Source organism: Antechinus flavipes, chromosome 4, assembly GCF_016432865.1.
Source record: "Antechinus flavipes isolate AdamAnt ecotype Samford, QLD, Australia chromosome 4, AdamAnt_v2, whole genome shotgun sequence".
In the NCBI taxonomy this organism is placed as follows: Eukaryota; Metazoa; Chordata; class Mammalia; order Dasyuromorphia; family Dasyuridae; genus Antechinus; species Antechinus flavipes.
The window spans coordinates 85,359,752-85,381,259 of record NC_067401.1 but is presented as its reverse complement, the minus strand read 5'-3'; the positions used below and the strand labels follow the sequence as shown (position 1 = coordinate 85,381,259).

At 35.4% G+C, this 21,508-nt stretch overlaps 1 protein-coding gene and 1 pseudogene across 1 annotated transcript in view; both read left to right on the top strand.

Moving 5' to 3' along the window:
- The first annotated feature begins 1,051 nt into the window (after positions 1-1,051).
- Positions 1,052-21,508, top strand: part of C4H1orf100 (chromosome 4 C1orf100 homolog) — a 34,469-nt gene continuing 14,012 nt past the window's right edge. Inside the window, exons 1-2 of the mRNA XM_051993461.1 lie at positions 1,052-1,159; positions 13,609-13,859. Of these exons, the coding sequence (XP_051849421.1) occupies positions 13,804-13,859 (56 nt within the window). The 5' untranslated portion in view covers positions 1,052-1,159; positions 13,609-13,803. The remainder of the gene's footprint in view (positions 1,160-13,608; positions 13,860-21,508) is intronic.
- LOC127559573 (spermidine synthase-like) lies at positions 15,874-16,834 on the top strand (annotated as a pseudogene).

Sequence of the window (21,508 nt, the reverse complement as noted above, 5' to 3'; positions counted from 1 at the left end):
TGAAGGATAAAGTATCTGGTAAAGAAAGCAGAGCATTAATTTTAAATAACTTTTTAGGAAGTTTAGCAATAAGGTAAGAGAGATGAAACAATAGCTGGTTAGAATAAAAAAAATCAAGAGAAGGGTTTTTTTGTATTGTTTTTAAAGATAGTTTTTAAAGCACATTTGTAAGCATAGGAAGCAGAGGAAAGATAAGAAATTGAATACTAAGAAAGAATAATTGGCCGCTAGTACAAAGTCCTAAAGGAGAGGAGGGAATCATGGATGGAATTAGATAAATCAGTCAGTTCCTCATCCCTTATCATTAAAATTCTTTTAAAAACAATTTCCATCTCCAAAAATTGGTGCATAAAACATACAGGATTTCATTACTTAATATTTTCAAGAAGAAAATATCACTAAATATCCAAACTTTCTCAAAGATCTCATTTCCATCTCATGACACCTTCTGAGAAGAAAGTTTGGGAAATATTGCTCTATATGGCTTCTTAAACTTTTTTTCACTTGTGACCCCTTTTCATCCAAGAAATTTTTTACATGACCCTTAGTATATAGGTATATAAAATAGATATATAAATCAAACATTTACTGATAATAAATCATAATTCTGCAAGAACCATTTTCAGTTATGAGATCTTATGATCCACAGTTTAAGAAGCTAGACTCTAGAATACCCTTGGTATGTTTCATTTATGTTTCCTCTTTCACAATAAAATTTCAGTAATGTAAAAAAAAAAAAAATGGTCCTAATAGCTTTTCTGTTTCATATGAAAATGGATTTTTCTAGAGAAACCAGGAAGGAACTAAGATCCTCCTGTGCCAAAACTTGCCCTAGATTGGACTAATTTCAATCAATCAATCAAAGAGAATTTATTAAGCCATCACTATGTAATAAATACTGTGCTGTATGCTGAATGTGTATCTATAAAAGTCCCTGCCCTCAAGTAGCTATCCAAGGCCCATTATAAAGAAGTACTTCATAATACCTCAATTATGATGTAAGTGGTTAAGTCTACTCTCCATAAGGAAAGTTGTTTCATTGTCAGATTTCTAAAACTAGGGCTCTAAGATACTACTGTTCTTCTAATGCTGTTTTTGTTTTCCTTTCAACACCTAAGAAGGGCAGATTTTCTTCTTGCCGTGATAACAGCCTAAGCAGGTAACTCTAATGGTGGTTTACAATAGAAACCTGACCTTCCGTAAAAATAAATAGTTCTGAAAACTCACCAAATTTTTACAAATTAAATCTTGTTTTAAGTGTTGTAAGGGAAGGGACAGTAAGACTTGGTGGATAGAGTATAAAGTATGAAAGACCTGGGCTGAAGTCCAACTTATAGTGATTGTATCCCTGAGCACACCAGTTCTCTGTCCCCGATAGCTCTTTAAAACTACAAAATACAGAGCTGTTGCTGAGTTACATTGGTGAATGGAGTTTCCTCTCTGGCTTATACATATAAAACCCACAGGATCACAGGTCTGAACCAAAAAAAAATTGGGCATAGAAAATAGAGGGTGTGGGTTGCTATTTAAAAGAACGCTAGAGTAAATAATTTTAGAAGACAAATGATTATTCTCTGAGCTTCAGAAGGCTGAATTCCTGACCTATATGTTGCCTTTTAGATATGTCTATGAATTTAGGATCTATGAGTAACAGGGGAGGTTGGGTGGGTTATGGGTCTGAGTCTGGGTCAGTCTGCTGTTCATAATGTTCCAAAGCCCACATATAACACACACATAAAAACTCCCAAACCCCCAAAAACTAGATGATAAAATTTGTCTTTGGATTAGATACAGTTTTATCTGAAGGGTACAAGCTAGGCTTATGCTTCCTTCATTTTTTTTTCCTAGAGAAGTAGAGAAAGTGGAAGACAGGGAGTCATATTTCATCAATATCCTACTCAATACATCACATTATATTGAATCAGAGATATTTAATCACATTTTTGGAGAGAAAATACTCTGGCTTTATTCTAGTAACCAGAAAGATAGTCTATCCCAGATTACTCATAGTAGTTAGAAGCGGCACAAAAGATATTGGACCTGGAATTCAAATCCAGGTTCAGATACTTACTAGTTGTGTGACTTTAGTAAAATCACTTAATTTTTGTCTGTTTCAGCTTTACTGAAAATGGGGATAAAGTATGAAATGAATAATGGAAATAAAGTATGAAAATAAAATATAAATATAAACGAAAACAAAATCTGAAAATAAAACAAACGAAATAATCAGTGTATCAGATTATCAAGCTCTTTTCCCTTTCAGTTGAATTCCTGGAAAAAGTTATTTTCACTCCTTGCTTCCACTTCCTCTCCTCTCTATAACTTGCTGGTGCTTTACAATCTGACTTCTGGCCTCATATCTCAATTGCAAGTGTTCTCATCAATGTTATCAATGATCTCTTCATTGCCAGAGGAAGTATGAAGAAAATCAGAACTTTTCTGGACCTTCATCTTTCCTGTATTCTCTGCAGCATTTGACACTATTGATTACTCCTTGGATACTCTCTCCTATCTGCGTTCTTGTGACCCAACTTTTTTAGTTCTCCTCCCACATGTCTAACCATTTCTTCTTTGCTGATTCATCTTTTATATCATGCTCCCTAACTGTACATATACTCAAGGCTTCTGTCATGGACCCTCCTCTCTCTGCTTTCTCAGTTGGTAGTCTCTATGATTCCACACATCCTATCCATATTCATGTAATACTTGGTAACAATATATGGTTCTATTAGGATAAACACTGAAAAAATTGCTAAGAGTTCTAATACTCTCTCCAAATGCAGCATGTTGAATATCCATATAAAAGAAACCTGTTGCTCATTCCAAACCCCTAGGCCAGAAATGTCAGACTAGAGCCAGCAAAATCCCCAAATGCAGTCTAAACCAAATTAAAATGTAATTGAGAAATGCTTAACCAAAATAACTAAAAGCACAATCCAATGTAGTTAATTATTTTTGATTTTCTGAGTTAATATGAAGGGCAGAGTTCTATTTAAGTTTGACACACTACTCTAGCTGGCTAATTTCATGGCAGTGATTAAAAACAAAAAGTAGATTCATTATTAAGTTTTAATTTCAGAGGACAGGGAATACAACTTCCTGACCAATGCAGATATAATTCTCAAATAGGGATCAAGCTAAAATTAAATCTTGGGGCTTTATCTCCTCTAAGGCAGGGGGTTTGCTTTGGTTCTGGAAGAATTCGCTGTGTGAAAATAAGAAAAAGAATATCACTAAAGTTACAACCAATGAATAATAATCTATATTTTTAATGAGATGAAAGATGTTGGTGATGATGGTAAAGAAAACACTTATGTAGTACTGGCTGACAAGAATATGGAAATGATGATAAATATAACAGTGAAACCCAACAGTTAGTGTCATGTGTTCATATTTCAGTTGTCACATCTAGATTTGGGATGTGGTTACATTTTATAGGACTAACTAAAACATTCACAGCAGCTTATAACCATTTCAATTCAACAACAAACATTTATTAAATACCTAAATAAATTTATTTAATAATAATAAGTGTGAGGAATTATGCCAATGCTAATCCTTTCTCTTCTTTTAGCCTTTTTGTACATAGTTATTTACATGTTTTCTCCACCATTAAACTGTGACTTCCATAGTGCCTAGCATATACTAGGTGTATAATAAGTGCTTGTTTGTTTACACATTTAAATTATTTATAAATGTCTTATTATAAATTTGTATATTACATTTTATAAATATGTGTTATATATAAATTTATAATTATAAATTTGAAAGATTAAAAGACAAAAAATAGTTTTTGCCCTCAAGGAATTTACAATCTACTTTTGAACATATATCAGGTATACATAAGTAAATATGAAGCAAATAAAATATAAAACAATTTCAAAAGGTAGGGAACATTGATGTCTATGTGAGTAAGAAGTGACAACTGAGTTGGACATTAAAGGAAACTAGAGATATGAAGAAGTATATTCCAGACATGGTGGTCAGCCCATGCAAAGAAAACTGGTAATGGAAAATGGAATGTCATGGAGGAAGGTCCAAAATTAGAAGGTCAGTTTGGCCTAATTGGAGAACTTAAATGATGAGTCAGATGGAATAAAAGTGGAAATATTTGCAATCTCCCTTACAGATTATATTTTTGTGCGAGAAAGAATAGAAAAAAGGCAGCCTGGAATAGAGAAGGGAAGAATTGGACTTTATATTTGAGGTTTCAAATTATTAAATCAGCAGTGTGACTATTAGAAATTTCATTTAACTTTTCTAAACCCTAGTTTCTCTGTACTTTAAATGGGAGATAATAGCACTTCTGGGCAGCTGGATGATACCATGGAGTAAGGGAGACCTGGACTCAAATCTGACCTGAAATAGATTAACTAGTTGTGTGACTATGGGCAACTCACTTAAACCTGCTTAGCCCAGTTTCCTCATCTGTAGCTGGAGAAGAAAATGACAAACCATTCCAATATCTCTGCCAAGAAAAGTCCAAATGAGGTCACAAAGAACTGAAATACAACTGAAACAACTCAACAAGAACAAACAGCACTTCTGCTGACTGTCTCACAAGGTTGCTGTGAGATCTTAAGATACAGCAACAAAAGCTCTTGGTCTAGTTACTTATTTGACTGTGTCTATGGCTTATAAAGAAATAGCTAGCAGTTCAGAGGATAAAGTGCTGGGCCTGGAGTCAAGATGGGTCAAGTTCAAATCCAGTCTCAGCTAATTCCCAGCTGCATGACCCTGGGCAAGTGACTTCATCTCAGGTTGCCTGATAAAAAGGATAAAAAGAGACTGAGACTGAGACAAAGAGAGAAATTACTCTATTTTTTAGGATAAAATAGATGGATATAGATACAGATAGATATGGATAGACAGATAGATAGATAGATAGAGGGGTACATACAAGACAGATATATCTATCTATAATTTTATCCTAAATAAGATAGTACCACAGATGTCAATAGCAATGAGCATAATTACTATATACTATATACATAATTACTATAACTTAGAGATGCTTAATATATATAAACACACATACACATACATACAGAGGTATACAGATGTGTGTGAGAAGGTATCTATGTGTATGTCCTCCATAATTATTTGATAGCATATATGTGTATATATATTTACATAAATATCTTTGTATATGTATATACATATTATACACAGATACATATATATATAAATTTTATCCTAAATAGCTGTTTGAGGGAGGTATTACAGTCATTGGTAGTGATTAATTGCACAGTTCCTGACACAATGTAAACACTTAATAAATATTATTATTAACTATTTCCTTAATTTTACAAATGAGAAGAGGTTCATGAAGATTAAATGATTTGTTCATTGTCACATGGTAAATGCCAAAGGTGGAAAATAAACACAAGTTTTCCAGATTCCAAGTTCAACACCCCACACCATACAGCCTCATCTTAATGTGAATTATTGTTATGAAATAGAGGGCTAATGTTCAGCAGAACTATTGACTGACAATGAAGAGAAGAAAGTGGTAGGCTAAATAAATAACAAATATTACAGTTGGAGTCAGAGGATCAGCCTTTAAATCTTGGTTTTGCTACTTTCTCTTGTATGATCCTGGTCAAGTCACTACATCCCTAAAGAGGTTGGACTAGAAGACCTTTGAGCTCTCTTTTTTGTTGTTGTTTTTCAGTCATGTCTGACTTTTTGTGACCCCATTTGGGGTTTTCTTGGCAAAGATATTGGCATGGTTTGCCATTTCTTTTTCCAGCTTATTTTTATTGATGAAGAAACTGAGGCAAACAGGGTTAAGTGACTTGATCAGGGTCCCATACCTAAGAAGTCTCTGAGATCAAATTTGCACTCAGAAAGATGAGTCTTCCCTGACTCCAGCTATGGCACTTTAGCCACTAGCTGTCCTTATATGCTGAGTTAGTTAGTTGAGGGAGTGACCAGACAGCCTCTCTCAACCTATTTCTCTGGTAAATAAGCCCTGTCAATATCTATTAGTTTTTTTTGAAAGTCAAGTTATCTGCTATTTCTCCAAGGACTTTGCCCCAACCTTTTGACTTCAGTGACCATTTGCCACTGATGCTGCTGGTGCAGTGTTGCAAATCAGGACTGCTTCTGATGACTGACAAAACTTGGTAACCAATGAATGACTGCTTTATTCCAAAGACTGGTGACTCAGAATTTCTAGAAGCTGGCAAAATATTCCATCCTCAAAGGCAAAGTCAATTCCAACTTTATTAGGAAGACATTATTTCCAGGTACACTGAACTTATTTGCCAATGTCGAAAAAAATCAACTTTGAGAGGCAAGGCAGAATGGAAAGAACATTGGATTTGGAGTCAAAGGACACAGGATGAATACTAGGCCCTGCTACTTAATTTCTGTGTGAGACTGGGCAAATTGCTTCACCTGAGAATCAGATCCTATTAAATGAGGGAGGCTTAGACTAGACAATTTCTGATATCCCTTTCAGTTCTATGATCCCTAACAAACAGCCTACTTTTCAGGTTTAAATCATAAAATGAAGTAATTAAGCAATAACCTAATCCATTTTTTGTACTAGCTTCTCCCTTTTGGAAGACAGATGCTAGAGCACTAATCCTGAAATCAGGAAAAGACTTGAATTCAAATTCAGTCTCACACATTTTCTAGTTCTGTGATCCTGAACAAGTCACTTTATCTCTGCCTCATTTTCTTCAATTGTAAAATGGGGCTAATAATAGTACCTATATCCCAAGGTGTTTGTAAGGATCGAATGAAATAACAATTATAAAACGCACTCAGCACAGTTACCTGGAACATCATAGGGGCTTTTGAAATACTTAGTCCCTTTTCTCTCTTCCCTATATGTATGTGGCTGATGAGTTTACACAGCCCATCCTCATTTAAATTCAACTCACTCAAATGTCATGGCATCACTTCCCTGATGTCATGTTTTTCTTAAAAAATGAAAGACACACAAGATTTTGCAAGGGTGAATGTTGAAAACTTATCTTTGTATTTTGAGAAATAAAAAACTATTGTTAAAAAAAGAATAAAAGACAAACAACAATGTACATATAATGATAATTGACATCTACCATTTGCAAAACATAAACAAGCATTATCTCATGAGATGTCCTCTCAACAATCTTATGAAGTGAGTACTGAAGATATTTTTCTTGCTATTTTTAAGATTCATAGAAGTTAAATGACTTGACTAAAGTCATACAGTTGATAAACTTCAGAAGTAGGTTCTGAATTCAGGTCTCTTCTGACTTCAAGTTTAGCACTATTTCTTTTCCTTTTTTTATTTAAAACATTTCCATAAAAGTCATGTTGTAAAAGAAAACATGGCTCTCCCACCCTTGTGAAAACAAAAACCCCTGGATTTCCCACCCTTGTGAAAACAAAAACCCTCAAGAAAAAAATTAAGTTGAAAAAAAAAGTGAGAAAGAAAGGTGTTGGAGTTCAATCCCAGTGAATACTGAGAATGTAAATGAATATCCAAGACCAGGCAGAAGATATGTTTTACAATTTCCATTTATTAATCTGAGGGCCAGGGTTTATATACTCTTTAAATTAGTGTTACATTATTATTAACTACCTTCAGGTGACATCATATACCTTCCAGAGTTAATACACAATCCATACTTTGACATTTCAGTATCCACCTTAACTATCAATACCAAGGTACTTAGCAACAAAAAATTGTAAACTGAATAGTTGTGATGTTCATCAATATCAAAGTACTTGTGGAAACAGAGTAATAAGTAGCAGAGATTATCATACTAATGTATTTCCTTAAGAACATTTTTCATCATAAGTCCTTCAGAGTAGTCATATCACTATACTGCTGAGAAAAGCAAAGTCATTTACAGCTGGTCATCCGAAGAACATTGCTATTATTTTGTGTACAGTATATTTCACTTTGCTTGACTTTATGGAAGACTTTCCAGGTTTGTTGGTTTGTTTGTTTTTTCCTGAGAGCATCCTGCTCATCATTTCCCATAATGTAAATTTCTTTTCTCCCCTTTTTTCTTCCCTCCCACCCTTTTTGTAGCAATGGCAACCATTGGATATATTTGTATGGTCTTGTGTGTGTGTGTTTGCAAGATAGTTGGGGTTAAGTGACTTGCCCAGGGTCACACAGCTAGGAAGTGTTAAGTGTCTGAGGTCAGATTTGAATTCAGATCTTCCTGAGTCCAGGACTAGTGCTCTCTCCACTATGCCATTTAGCTATCTCCCATCATTTCCCATAGAACAATAATATTCCATCATAAACACATACCACACTTTAGTAAGCCAATCCCCAATTGATGAGCATCCCCTCAGTTTTCAATTTTTTTGCCCTAAGGAGAGATCAGCACTATTTGTAATGTACCAAATGGCATCTTAGAGCAGTGAGATATCTAAAAACCTACTATAATGAACTCCAGGCGACTACCAAATTGTGTGGTCGTGATGGAATTATATCAATACTAATAACACTACGTGAAAAGATAGTCCATCTTTTCTTTTTTTTTTAATTTTTATTTAATGATTACTTTATATTGACAACATTATCCCTTGCACTCGTTTCTTTTCCGATTTTTTTCCCCTCCTTGCCTCCACCCCCTCCCCTAGATGGCAAGCAGTCCTTTATATGTTGGATATGTTGCAGTATATCCTAGATACAATATATGTTTGCAGAACCGAACAGTTCTCTTGTTGCATAGGGAGAATTGGGTTCAGAAGGTGTAAATAACCCGGGAAGAAAAACAAAAATGCAGATAGTTCACATTCGTTTCCCAGTGTTCTTTCTTTGGGTGTAGCTGCTTTTGTCCATCATTTATCAATTGAAACTCAGGTCTCTTTGTCAAAGAAATCCACTTCCATCAAAATATGTCCTCATACAATATCGTTGTCGAAGTGTATAATGATCTCCTGGTTCTGCTCATTTCACTTAGCATCAGTTCACGTAAGTCTCACCAGTCCTCTCTGTATTCATCCTGCTGGTCATTTCTTACAGAACAATAATATTCCATAACATTCATATACCACAATTTACCCAATCATTCTCCAATTGATGGGCATCCATTCATTTTCCAGTTTCTAGCCACTACAAATAGATAGTCCATCTTTTCAAGATATAATGATGACACAGAGCTAATGCCCAGTCTTCATTATAGAGAATGAGCTTGTAGAAAGCAATGTTTTTAACTCAGTAAGGGAAGGAAGAAATTGTCAAGCAAAGAGACCCATGGATTTATTTGAATTCTGGTGCCTAGAACAAACTCAATAGTTGGGTGGGAGAAATGGGTGGGCTAGGGAAAAAGGCAGACAACATGGAGTGTTAGTTGTCCACAATTGACACAACCAGTACTAAGGCAAAATCCTGAGGGAGAAAGGGAGAAACAAACTCCGTGAGAGGCAGTAGATCAAAGCAAGGTCAACAAAGCACTTAAGACAGTTAGCCCCAGTTAAATGTAATTGAACTGGGCAACCTTAACTCGGATGCAGGAAGAGTAGGAGGCAGTCATTGTGGAGTTGTTGTAGTGAAACATTATAGTAGGGGCAGCTAGGTGAGGCAGTGGATAGAGCACCATCCCTGAAGTCAGGAGGACCTGAGTTCAAATCTGGTCTCAGACACTTAATACTTCCTAGCTGTGTGACTCTAGTCAAGTCACTTAACCCCAATTGCCTCAGCAAAAAAGAAAGAAAGAAAGAAAGAAAGAAAGAAAGAAAGAAAGAAAGAAAGAAAGAAAGAAAGAAAGAAAGAAAGAAAGAAAGAAAGAAAGAAAGAAAGAAAGAAAGAAAGAAAGAAAGAAAGAAAGAAAGAAAGAAAGAAAGAAAGAAAGAAAGAAAGAAAGAAAGAAAGAAAGATTATAGTAAAGGCAAGAAATGTGAGGGCACCCCAGACAACATTTCAAAGTGTAAGCAAGAAGTATATCTATACCCAGTCCTGCTACAAATATTTATTTTAAGCTATTCAATATGAGATGTTCCATGAAATTATGTTTCTTGTGCATTTGTACACAGGATAATACAACAAGCATTTATTAAGTTTCTACCATGTACCAGGCAAAAGAACATATATATTCCATTGGAGGAAACATATGCATCTATAAACAAACACAAAACATATATCCAGTAAACAAAAAATAATCATTACTGGGAATCAATGGAAAACTTATCAAGATCTGGGAGTTGGGAATAATAGGAAGCAGTGTTTGAGAACTCTTAAGACTAAAAGTGGAAGACAGAATGTATTTGGGATGGAAATAGCAGCCTAGCAAAGGCATGGAGACGAGAGGTAGAAAATTGCTGTTTGAGCAAATAGACTTCAACTTTTTGTTGTTGTCTTTGGCTTCCTCAGAGAATTTAAGAAGAATCTTTCTATTAACTGAAACTTCCTTTTATGTTCTGGCTTTAATCATAGCATCAGTATCAACATGTTGATACCATTCAGATCCTCCAGCAGTATGGTCATTGGATAAGGAGCTCACATTCAGAATATCCACAGCCAAGTTCAAGGTTACACATCTAGAAATGGTGGGATTCTTAGCATCCTCTACCCTCTTTTCTGGCCCAGTGTCCCTTGGCTGAAGAGTTAGAAGAGGCTAAATAGGATGAAAAACCATCCTGTCTTTTAGTTTGTTCTATAGACTGCCAAAGAATTTATCACCAGCTTGTTAATGGTGAACCTCTTTTAGTTCCTGGGAGAAATTAAATTTTTCTTTTGAATTAAGTACTATTGTGCCTCATTTAACAAGACAGATGTGATACAGAGAAGATCTGTGTGGATTGTATATTTTTTATAAAATGGATCACATTGTCCAGGCAGACCCTTGCCTAGCAGAGTTCTTTGCTTCTATGAAAACATGATTTTTAGAGGTGCAGTCCTTAATCTTTTTTTGTGGACCCCTCTAGCAGTCTGGTGAAGCCAGTAGACCCATTTTCAGAAAAAGGTTTTAAATGCATAAAATAAAATGCATAGGCTTTAAAAGGAAACTAGTTATACTCATATGTCATTTACATATACATATGTCTTATATAACTATTAAAGTAGTTTTGTATATCTTTATAGTTTTAAATAGGATCTATAAATATCATATGTACATATACTGCATATGATATATATGTATATATAAATAAGTTCACAGACCCAAAGATAAGAACTTCTGCCTTAGAAGAAAAAAAAAATTTACAAGGGACAGTTTTTTGAAAATGAGCCCTGTTTAAATTGTGGGAAAATATTCCTGGGGGGGTGGAGAGATGAGGATGGCAAGTTGTGGAAGAATGCCTGAGCAGATTAATTATTATGGTGCTATATGTAGTGATGAATGGCAGTAGCCTGGAGGGGAAGGGAAAGGACTGGGTGAGACAGCAGGGAACTGTGAGCATCAATATAAGGGCAAGGAATCTTTGAGGGCTAAGATTGCCGATGATGATAATGAGAAGGGGAAGGAGGATGAAAATGGAATACGAAACTTTAAATAAAAATGTTTTGAAAAAAATTTAAATATTACTGTTGAATCATTTTCAGGACATCAGAGTATATCATCAAAAAGAATGCTGGTCTTAGTTGAGAGCTAACTAGCTTCAAATCTAGCCTCCCTAGCTTAATAACTATGAACAATTCAAGTAATGTCTCTGAGTCTCAGTTTCTTTGTCTGTAAAATGAGAATAATTTTATACTACCTACCTCAAGGAGTTGTGAAAGAAGTGATTTCTAAACCCTAATATGCTCATACAAATGTGAATTATAATTATTTAGGCAGATGTAATGGGGCTTTGTTTTACACACTTAAAAAGGAGATAGCCATATAGAAAATGACAGAAATCTGCTTCTGGGAGAAGACAGTCTCTGTTTTCTTACCATGTAGACAGGAACAGCTTCCTTTTTTTGACTGCAAAGCTAACAAGCTACATCTTAAGCACTCTCACTACCAGACTGAGAGGTTTCTCTCTCTTTACAGTTGTGTGCAGGAGGAACTCTTCTTCCTCGTGTTTAGCACATAGTAGACATTTAAGAAATACTTACTAATTAATTCTAAAGGCCCTCACAGTCTATTCACCTTAGATTCTCAGAGCTTATTTTGCTGAGCTGTTGACAGCACCCAATCTGGAACCATGACTAAACTGTAGCCACTCCTAGAGTCTGAAGCCCATGCCTGAAGCATGGAATAGAACAGGATAAATGGGACAGAGCAAAACCACGAATCTGTCAGAGCCACAGGATCCAAAAGAAGAGAAGGAAAGGGATTTCTCCCTTTCATCCCTCTCAGTTGTGATCCCTATGTTGTGGGAGAACAGGATCTTTATCTCCCTTAGATGCATCGGAAAGAGAGAGATTGTCCCAATCTGGTAGTTTGGAAGATGCATCCTATTCTAGCTACGTGGCTGATAGATTGTTTTCACCCATTTAGTAAAGAAACGCAAAATATTTTCTCCTGAAGCAGGTACCCTGGGTATGTCTATAAACATACTAGAGTACCTGGATGTTTAATTTCAATTATATGTAAATTCCTTGAAGGTAGAAATTAGGGTTATCTTCCATTTTGCAGGGATTAGGGAAGCAATTCCCCCATGATTCAGAAAATTGGCATCAAATTTTTTGGTCCTCCCTTCAAACAGAGAAGTCTGAACTATCATGGTATTAAAAAAATAAAATATGTTGATGTAATACAATAATTATGCACTTCTGAGTTTCTAAATTGTTTCTATGTCATATACTAGAGTTTGCATGTAATCTGTGGTTTTCACAAAACTCCCCCAAGATTTCCATTTAATTTTTTATGCAGAGCCTCGATATATTGAAACTGCAATGGAGAAACTCGGGATGTGGAAGGGATAACTATACTTGGCTTTTTCTTTGTTTTTGTTTTTAATAACTTTTTACTGACAGAACCCATGCCAGGGTAATTTTTTACAACATTATCCCTTGCACTCACTTCTGTTCCGATTTTTCCCCTCCCTCCCTCCACCCCCTCCCCAAGATGGCAAGCAGTCCTATACATGTTAAATAGGTTACAGTATATCCTTGATACAATATATGTGTGCAGAACCGAACAGTTCTCTTATTGCACAAGGAGAACTGGATTCAGAAGGTATAAATAACCTGGGAAGAAAAACAAAAATGCAAGCAATTTATATTCATTTCCCAGTGTTCTTTCTTTGGGTGTAGCTGCTTCTGTCCATCCTTGATCAATTGAAACTGAATTAGATCTCTTTATCAAAGAGATCTGTTTCCATCAGAATACATCTTCATACAGTATTATTGTTGAGGTATATAATGATCTCCTGGTTCTGCTCCTTTCACTCAGCATCAGTTCATATAAGTCTCGCCAGTCCTCTCTGTATTCATCCTGCTGGTCATTCCTTACAGAACAATAATATTCCATAACGTTCATATACCACAATTTTGGCTTTTTCTTTGTAATCCCAACACTTAGGACAATGCCTTGCCCATAATAGGTGTTTAATAACTGTTTGTTAAATGAAAGGATGAATACTTCATCAAGTGAAAAATCACTTTTAGTCTATACAAAAAACCAAACTTTTAAAAAGTAGAATAAGTCTTCATACAATGTGTATTTATGACTTGGCTTTTGTTTTGCTATTATGTACCTTACCATTTGTGTTCTTCCCTAGGTATTTTTGAAGAGAAATATTCTTATTTCCTGGAAGAAGATAGTCATTCCCTGTGTCATTTTTCTTCCGTGAAGTAACTAGGGAGGGTTAAGGTTGAATCTTAATATCTTTTAATAGACAATTTTTTTTAATTTTAAGCACAAATATTTACCTTTTACATCAATTTTTTTTCCCCTATCTAAGCCTCTATTCACTATGTCTTATGTAAGACTACGAGAATTCAAGGATCGAATGCCTGTCCAGTATTCCAGGTAAAGTACTTCTTGATATATTTGCATATTCCTAATGCCCTATTTGAAATGAGCAGATGCACACCAGAGAAATTATGCAGCTAGTTCCCAACTGATTAGTTGTATTAGTTACTGCTGGAAATGTCAATAGTGGGGCTTCTTGAAGGGAATTTCATGGAAGCTCAATGAATAGTCAAGCTATTAGTTCTGCTAATTTAATTTCCCAAATCCTTCCATTTTGTATGGCTATTGGTCTGAACTCAAAAGTGTCATAGTTGGAAATTTGGAGCTCCCCACCCCCATCACCTCTGTCCTTTGTTAATCACAAAATAAACAGGTCTTTAATCCATTTACTACTAAAGAAAAACTTTAAATAAAGATTAAGGAAGATTTTTGCATTTTTCCCAGGCAGGCCAGAGTCACAGCATTAATTAACCCTCAAAAAATGATCAAATTCATTGAGTAGTTATCTTCTGTGAGCTTAAAAGGGATGGGCATCATAGAAGCCCCCATAACATACTCTAAGTATTTCATATGTCATAAAGTAAACCTTCATTTTGTAGTCAAGTTAGAAAGACCATAACTGCTGTATTGAGACCTTCAATTTAGATTCTTATTAATGATGCTTCAGCTCAGATCCTAACTCTCACAATGTCTACTTGGGCTTCCATATCTCCCTATTACTGCTAGAATCAACCACAAATTTCTTAGCATGTCATTCAAAGCTCTTCACAGTCTGGTTCCAGACTAACTTTCCAGGCTTGTGGTATATTATTATTATTATTCTGTACTCTGTGTTCAGCTAAACTGGACTATTTGCTCCTCTCCAAACTTAGCCTTTCTTTTTGAATTTAATATTACTGTTTTTCAATTAATGGAACAGATGTATCACTAGAGCAAAATGTACAGATTGCATTTTTTCTTCAAAAGTTAAATCACATTTTAGCCTAGCTAAGTTAATTTTGTTTCTATAAGAATGCAGTTTCAGAACATTCCAGACTAGATGGTACAGTGGTTAGAGCACTGGCCCTGGAATCAGGAGGATCTGAGTTCAAATTCAGCCTCAGACATTTAACACTTCTTAGCGCTGTGATTCCAGGCAAGTTCCCTGGGGGGCTCCAATTGCACCCAGAAACAAAAACAAGAATATTCCAGCTCCTGACTCCTTGCCTTTGTCCCATAGGGAACAGCATAGACCATCTCCTCATGATGGCTTTATATCCAGTAATATCATTAAGTGGTCTCTAATTACAACCATAGTCTTGGAAAATCCAGTTACTGTTGGCCTTTTATTATTATTATTATTTAGGAGAAAGAAATCTAAGAGAAATAACAGGAGTGCTCTCAGGGCTATGATAAATGACAAAAGAGAGATTTTCTCTTCCAAGGAGAAAGATAACTAGTCTTTCTCCTAAATACCTATAAACCCTGTGATTTCCTTTAGCTCCCCCTCCGACTCCCCAGATACAGCTCATTCTGAGCTTTAACACTTCTAATACTATTCTTGGAGGATTTTCCATATTCATCCTATTACCTACTTCTCTCTTCTTCATATGATTATTAAGTTCTTTGTCGGGGTGACTTCACAGCATTGAAAAAACTGACCAATTTTTTGATGGCAAACAGCCCACTTTTCTTCTTCATTTCAATATTGGGCTACAAGAGAGATGTGGGATTTGAGGGAACACATTTCAGAGAGACTCAATCTTCTCAGTCATGTAAGTTTAAATCATATGATTAGATTGTATGGATGGTGGGGAAGATTGAGGTTGAGATGGGTTACATTTATAGATAGTCATTTAATGAGATATTGTCCCAAGAAAGTCACCCTATATTTTTATGGATTATTTCACTCCATAGATTCTTGATTCATAATCAGAGCTGTGCCTAAGTAATGCAGTGCTTGAGTGCCACTATTCTTGTTCAATCATTAATTGGATTAACAAGGCATCTAGGAAGCACAGATTGATGAAAGGGCAGATTGGTGAGCATTGGTGCTGCAGCCCCCACAATCTGCATGTCCCTCAGCCACATCATGGAGCCCAGGCCCCCAGCCATCCATGAGAGTTATTTCCAGGAGACTTGCAGCCTGTTGCTGGGCCAGACCATGTTCCTACAGGTAGACTAGCTGCTCCACCACCGGCACTTCTGCTATTAGAAGACCTTGCTCTTCTGTAGTAAGACCCATGGCAACATCCTGCTGCTGGATGGTATTATCCAGTGCACAGAGAGGGATGCATTCTCATACCAGGAGATGATTGCTAACTTGTCCCTCTAAAATGTCCTGGTCCATGACAGGTGCTAATCATGGGTGGTGGGTATGGGCTTTCTTCGAGAAGTGACGAAGCATCCATTCATGAAGTCTGTAGTCCAGTCTGAATTGATGAGGATGTGATGTAGGTCTCTAAGAAAAATTTGCCAGACATGGCTATGGACTACTCTAGCCCAAAGCTGACCTTGCACATTAGAAATTGAAATTCAAACAGCAGAACCAGGATCCCTTTGATGTCATCATCACTGACTCCTTGGACCCCTTGGCACCTGCTAAGAATTTGTTCAGAGTCTTATTAATTACAATGAAGACAGTGCTGAAAGATGATGTGATCCTCTGCTGTCAGAGCAAGTGCCAGTGGTTGCGTCTGGACCTTATCAAGGAGATGGTCACTTCTGCAAGTTTGTTCCCTGTTGTGTATATGCCTATTGCACCATCCTCACTTACCTCAATGACCAGATTTGCTTCATGCTCTACACTAAGACCCCCAAGCACTAATTTCTGGGAGCCAATACAGCAGCCAAACCAGGAGAAAGTAAAAAAAATTAACCCCAAATACAACTTAGACATCCACTGGGCAGCCTTTGTACTACCCAAGTTTGTTCACAAGACCCTGAGCAATGTGTGAGCAGAATGCCCACCTCCGCCTCTTCCAGGAACTTCAAGCTACAAGTATCCAATCTAGAATACCCCTCTTCCTGCTCTGAGTATCAACTGGCATTTGGCAGCCCCTCCCAACTGAAGACCTACTGCTCACCAGCTATCCTGTCCATTGACCAAGTGTTACTGATCACAGGACATGATTGAGGCTCTCCCCATGCCATGCTCTGCTAAACTGTTAGGGGGAGAAGACAAGATGTCTCCCTTTGTGTGTGTCTGCCTAGTCTGGTCAGTTGGCACCTATTAATATTATCTGTGTATAGAATGATCTTTCTCACTTTTACCAAGCCACTTAATCAAACAGTGTATTTATAACTGGAGGAAAACAAATCAAAACAAAACAGTAAATTTAGCTAATCAGAAAACATGGCTTTCAATAAAGTTCTTGTTTGCCATACTCTCTCACAAACAAGCATAAAAAACTAGAGGAAAAAAAAACTTTACTTTTTTTTTTTGCTTTTAAAATAGTTTTATTATTGTATTTTTTTAAAGTCCCTTGCAAATGATCCCTTCTAGTTACCATCAGTATTACTGTTGTTGTAGTAAATAACTACAGTCAAATCAAATAAATTACCACACTAGCTATACTATAAAATATATACCCCATTCCATACTTATAATCCACCACCCTGATTAGATTAGAAATTCAAAATCATAACTGGTCAATGTAAAGATCAGAATTCTAAAGTTTTTCAATACTGAAAGAATAATTATCTTGGGAAAGCTATTTCAATGTGATGTGGATTTTTAAAGAGAATTACACTGAAATTACATCAGAACCTTTCTGAGTGTTCTTCAGCCACTCAGCCTGCCAAAATGTTGGCTCAAGGTTTCTAGTCTTATTGAGGTTATGATTCACAGAGGCAGTGGTTTGGTTCCAATGGAAGCTGTCAACTTCCCCCTTCCTTCTGTAGTTGGAAATGTCATCTATTCCGTACCATTATTCCACTTCACCTCCTTTCCTATGACTAAACTCTCACTGCTCTTAGTATGTTATCATAAGATTCCAACCACTAGTTAGACTAAGACTTCCTGAGGTTATTTTGAAAACCAGAACTATTCTGTGCTTCTATTTGTACAGACAGATCCTTTTATATACACAGTCTTGTATCCACTCTCTATTCTAGTTTGGACATTTTCCAGCCAACATGTTACTTATTCCTACTATCTTCCTGCAGGTTTTCTTGCCTGGAATACTTGCCCTTACTCCCTTTGGCTTTTCATCTCTTAATCATACTGAAACAATAAAAAGAAGACTGGATTTGGAGTCAGATGAATTGAATTTAAATTCCTACCAATGCTATTGGTCAAGTCACTTCTCTAGATCTCAGTTTCTTCATCTATAAAATAAGATTGGATGAGATGATCTGTTGGGTGACTTCTATCACTAAATCTATTAATTTCTCAAAGTTGGCTTAAATAACCAGCACTTCCAAGAAGCTTCTCTGACTATACTTTGTTGGTCTCATTCATTTATTCAGTCAACAAATACTCATTAACTGTTAAATAAAGTACTGTATTGGATGAGTTGGAATTTGCCTCTTCTAAACTATTTTTAAAATATATTTCTTTTTGACAACACCTTCATTTCAGAATATATCCCGAGAATATATATAAAACATATATTATATATATATGTACAGAATATATACTAAGCAAAGTATCCTTTGTAATCAATTTATTTCAAAAGACATTAAAAGTTTTGAGCAAAAGCAGGCCTATGACACATATGCAACACATAACACCTATACTCCACCACCCCTCTGCCTCTGCCAAAAAGAGAGAAAATTTATCTTTTCTAAATTCTTCTACTGGGCCAAGTTTCTTGGTCATTGTAATAACATAGCATTCTCTTTCTTTCCTTCTTTCCTTCAAAGAGTACAACGGAAAATGAGTTTACAGAGCAGAAAACAAACAACAAAATCTCTTTATCAAAACCCAGTTATCAGTAAGGTCAAGTAACTGGCTGATAAAACCTGGAGCAGTTATTTATGTCTCAAGATTGACTTTTGCAAACTTCAATAGGAGAAATGACCTGTTTGCCTCAAGCAAATAATGTCAGGAAGCTGAAGTAGATTCTGGGGCAGATTTTTTCTTAGTACAGTAGCAAAAAGCATGAGCCAGGAATTCACTTATTAGAATAATTACTGACTTTTAGTCACCTTTTTTTGAGATATTAATAAAGTCCAAGATTTCCTTTGCACCTCTGGCATCTTTCCTTCCTTCAGAATCTCATATTTTGGTCCTTTAATCACTTCACAAGTGTATTGCCTCCAAAATGGATTTCCTTTACATACACTTGATCTAATCTGGTTTTGTTCTCTTTATTTCCATCTTTTCTATAAATTAGGGACATGAGAATTGAGTCTAAATGTAAAAATTCCACTAGCCTTGAGGAACAAAAGATTGTCAATATGATTTTTGTGAATCTTTTCCATTTTTTCTAACTTGAAAATAATTGCCAATTAGATGGGAGTAATATGGAACTTCAGAGTTGCTTTCATTTGCATTCCTACCATTTAAAGATGCATTTTTTTCATATTGTTTTGCTAGATTGCCTTAATTTTATGTACTCAAAATAGTTTTTCTTCTATGATTATCTCTGTCTTGTTTGGTCAAGAGCTCTCTCCATCCCACAGTTGTGAAAGGCATCTCCTTTCTGTCCCTTTGTCTGTGATGTGACTTTTTGTATCCAAATCATTTATTTATTTATTTGGAGCTTATTGTGGTATGTGGTGTGAAATATTAGTTTAAACTTGGATTTTTCTAGGTTATTTCCTAATTTTTCCAGCAGTTTCAATCAAATAGTGAGTCTTTACCTTAGTAATTGATATCTTTGAATTTATCAAATACCAAATAACTATTAGAATGCTTTTGAGTCTTGTGTACCAATCTGTTCTACTCAACTTTTCTATTTTTTAATCAGTATCTAATAGTTTTGGTGATTATTGCTTTGTAATTTTGAGATTTCATACTACTAGGCCTATTACTTGCCCACTTTTCTCCCCATTATTTTTTGTGAGATTCTTGACATTTTATTCCTCCCAGATGAATTTTTTCATAATTTGGTCCTGAAATTACCAATTGATTTACAGAATTAATAATTGTAACTAAAAGAGTGGATCTACAAGGAAGTCCTTCTTGGTCAAGTAGGGGTCAGGTATGCCTCAATTGTGTGTATATTCTCCAGAAAAAAAACATAATGGTAGCAATTGGGGAATAATGCTTCAATCCCCTTTTAATAAGGTACAAAAAATATATAAGAGTTTATGATACATTTTTTGCTAATTGACTTGAGAATTGGGCAATCTGAAGAGATTCTGTTAGGAGCTGAAGCTGAAATAGCAAGTGATGTAATAATTACTATAGTAGCTAGAACTCCAGCAATGAGTAATTCAACCATTCTCCTTTTCCTACTTTTGTTTTCTAATTTTTCTTTGATGTTATCTCAAACCTTTTCACCTGCTGACCTGTACCAATAGTGATTAATCTTAGGCACCATCACATAGGCTGAGTGTTCAATAATAAAAACCGTAGGTAGCAAATTAGAAGAAATTTGGGTAGAAGTAAGACATTGGGATGAAACACAATTGTAATATTTTACAATATATCTTCCTAGCACTTTCATGTTTTGGATTCCAGTACCATTCTTAAAATGAGACCTAGCATACCAGAAGGAAGTGAACCCGAGTGGGTCTCCAGTAGGGAGAGAACATATTCTATATTATCTGTAATTCAGCGTGACACATCAAGGCTGGCACTTTCCGGGATAGCATGCATTAAATCTTGTACTATCAATAAGTAGGATTTAAGGTATTTTGTTTGGAGGCACAGCTTGAGGGGAAATAAAGGAAAATACCTATTATTTGACTACACAGGAGCTAGTCCTGAAATGTTTTCCTGATATCAAATTACCTTCCCTATCATTCTGAGAGTAAAATTCAAAAGCCCAATGTCTGCCTTTCCTGCATTTCAGAGAATTTGAAAAAAAAAAATTTAGATCATAAATTTTCCTAATTTAATGCAGCAATCATTAGTGCAGCTTGAAAAGTAAAAGTCCTAATGTTCTGAGCCTTTTGAATCATTTCTACAAAAGTCAGTTTTTGTTTTTCCTCCAGTTAATGCTTTTTTACAACTGGCATTAGCATTTTCAAAGTCAAGTTGTTTCAATAAAATTTAAGCTGCCTCCCCATCCTGATTGAAGACTGGATTGCCATCATGAAGCAATTGAGAAAGTCATTAAAAGTCTATTAGGTCCTTACCTGATTTTTGTATATGATGTTCCTCTATCAATTTTTCCTATTATTTTTACCTATGCTACTCTAGGCATTCCTCAAAAAACAAAAAACAAACAAACAAAAAACTGCTGTCTTCCATATCAAATAGTGTCCTCCTTCTAAGGTGGTTTTTGCCACTAATCTAAAAAGTGTCAAAGCAGTTTGGAAAAATACTATCAGATAATATTCTCTATTCCTGCTACCTGACTGATTTTGCTTTATTCCAATTTAATATGTGTAACTATATTGATATCAGATAGTCAACGCTCAATCTTATAAATTTTATCTTATATCTTTTATATTCTATAGCTCATTTTTTTATCTGATATTTAATACCTTATAATTTATATTTTATCTTATATTTTATTCCTTGTGTAGCCTGGTGATAAAATTACTTCTAGTGATAAATTACTTTTGGTGATCACCTCTTCCTTATTTTATCTTATTTCTCATGTAAATTG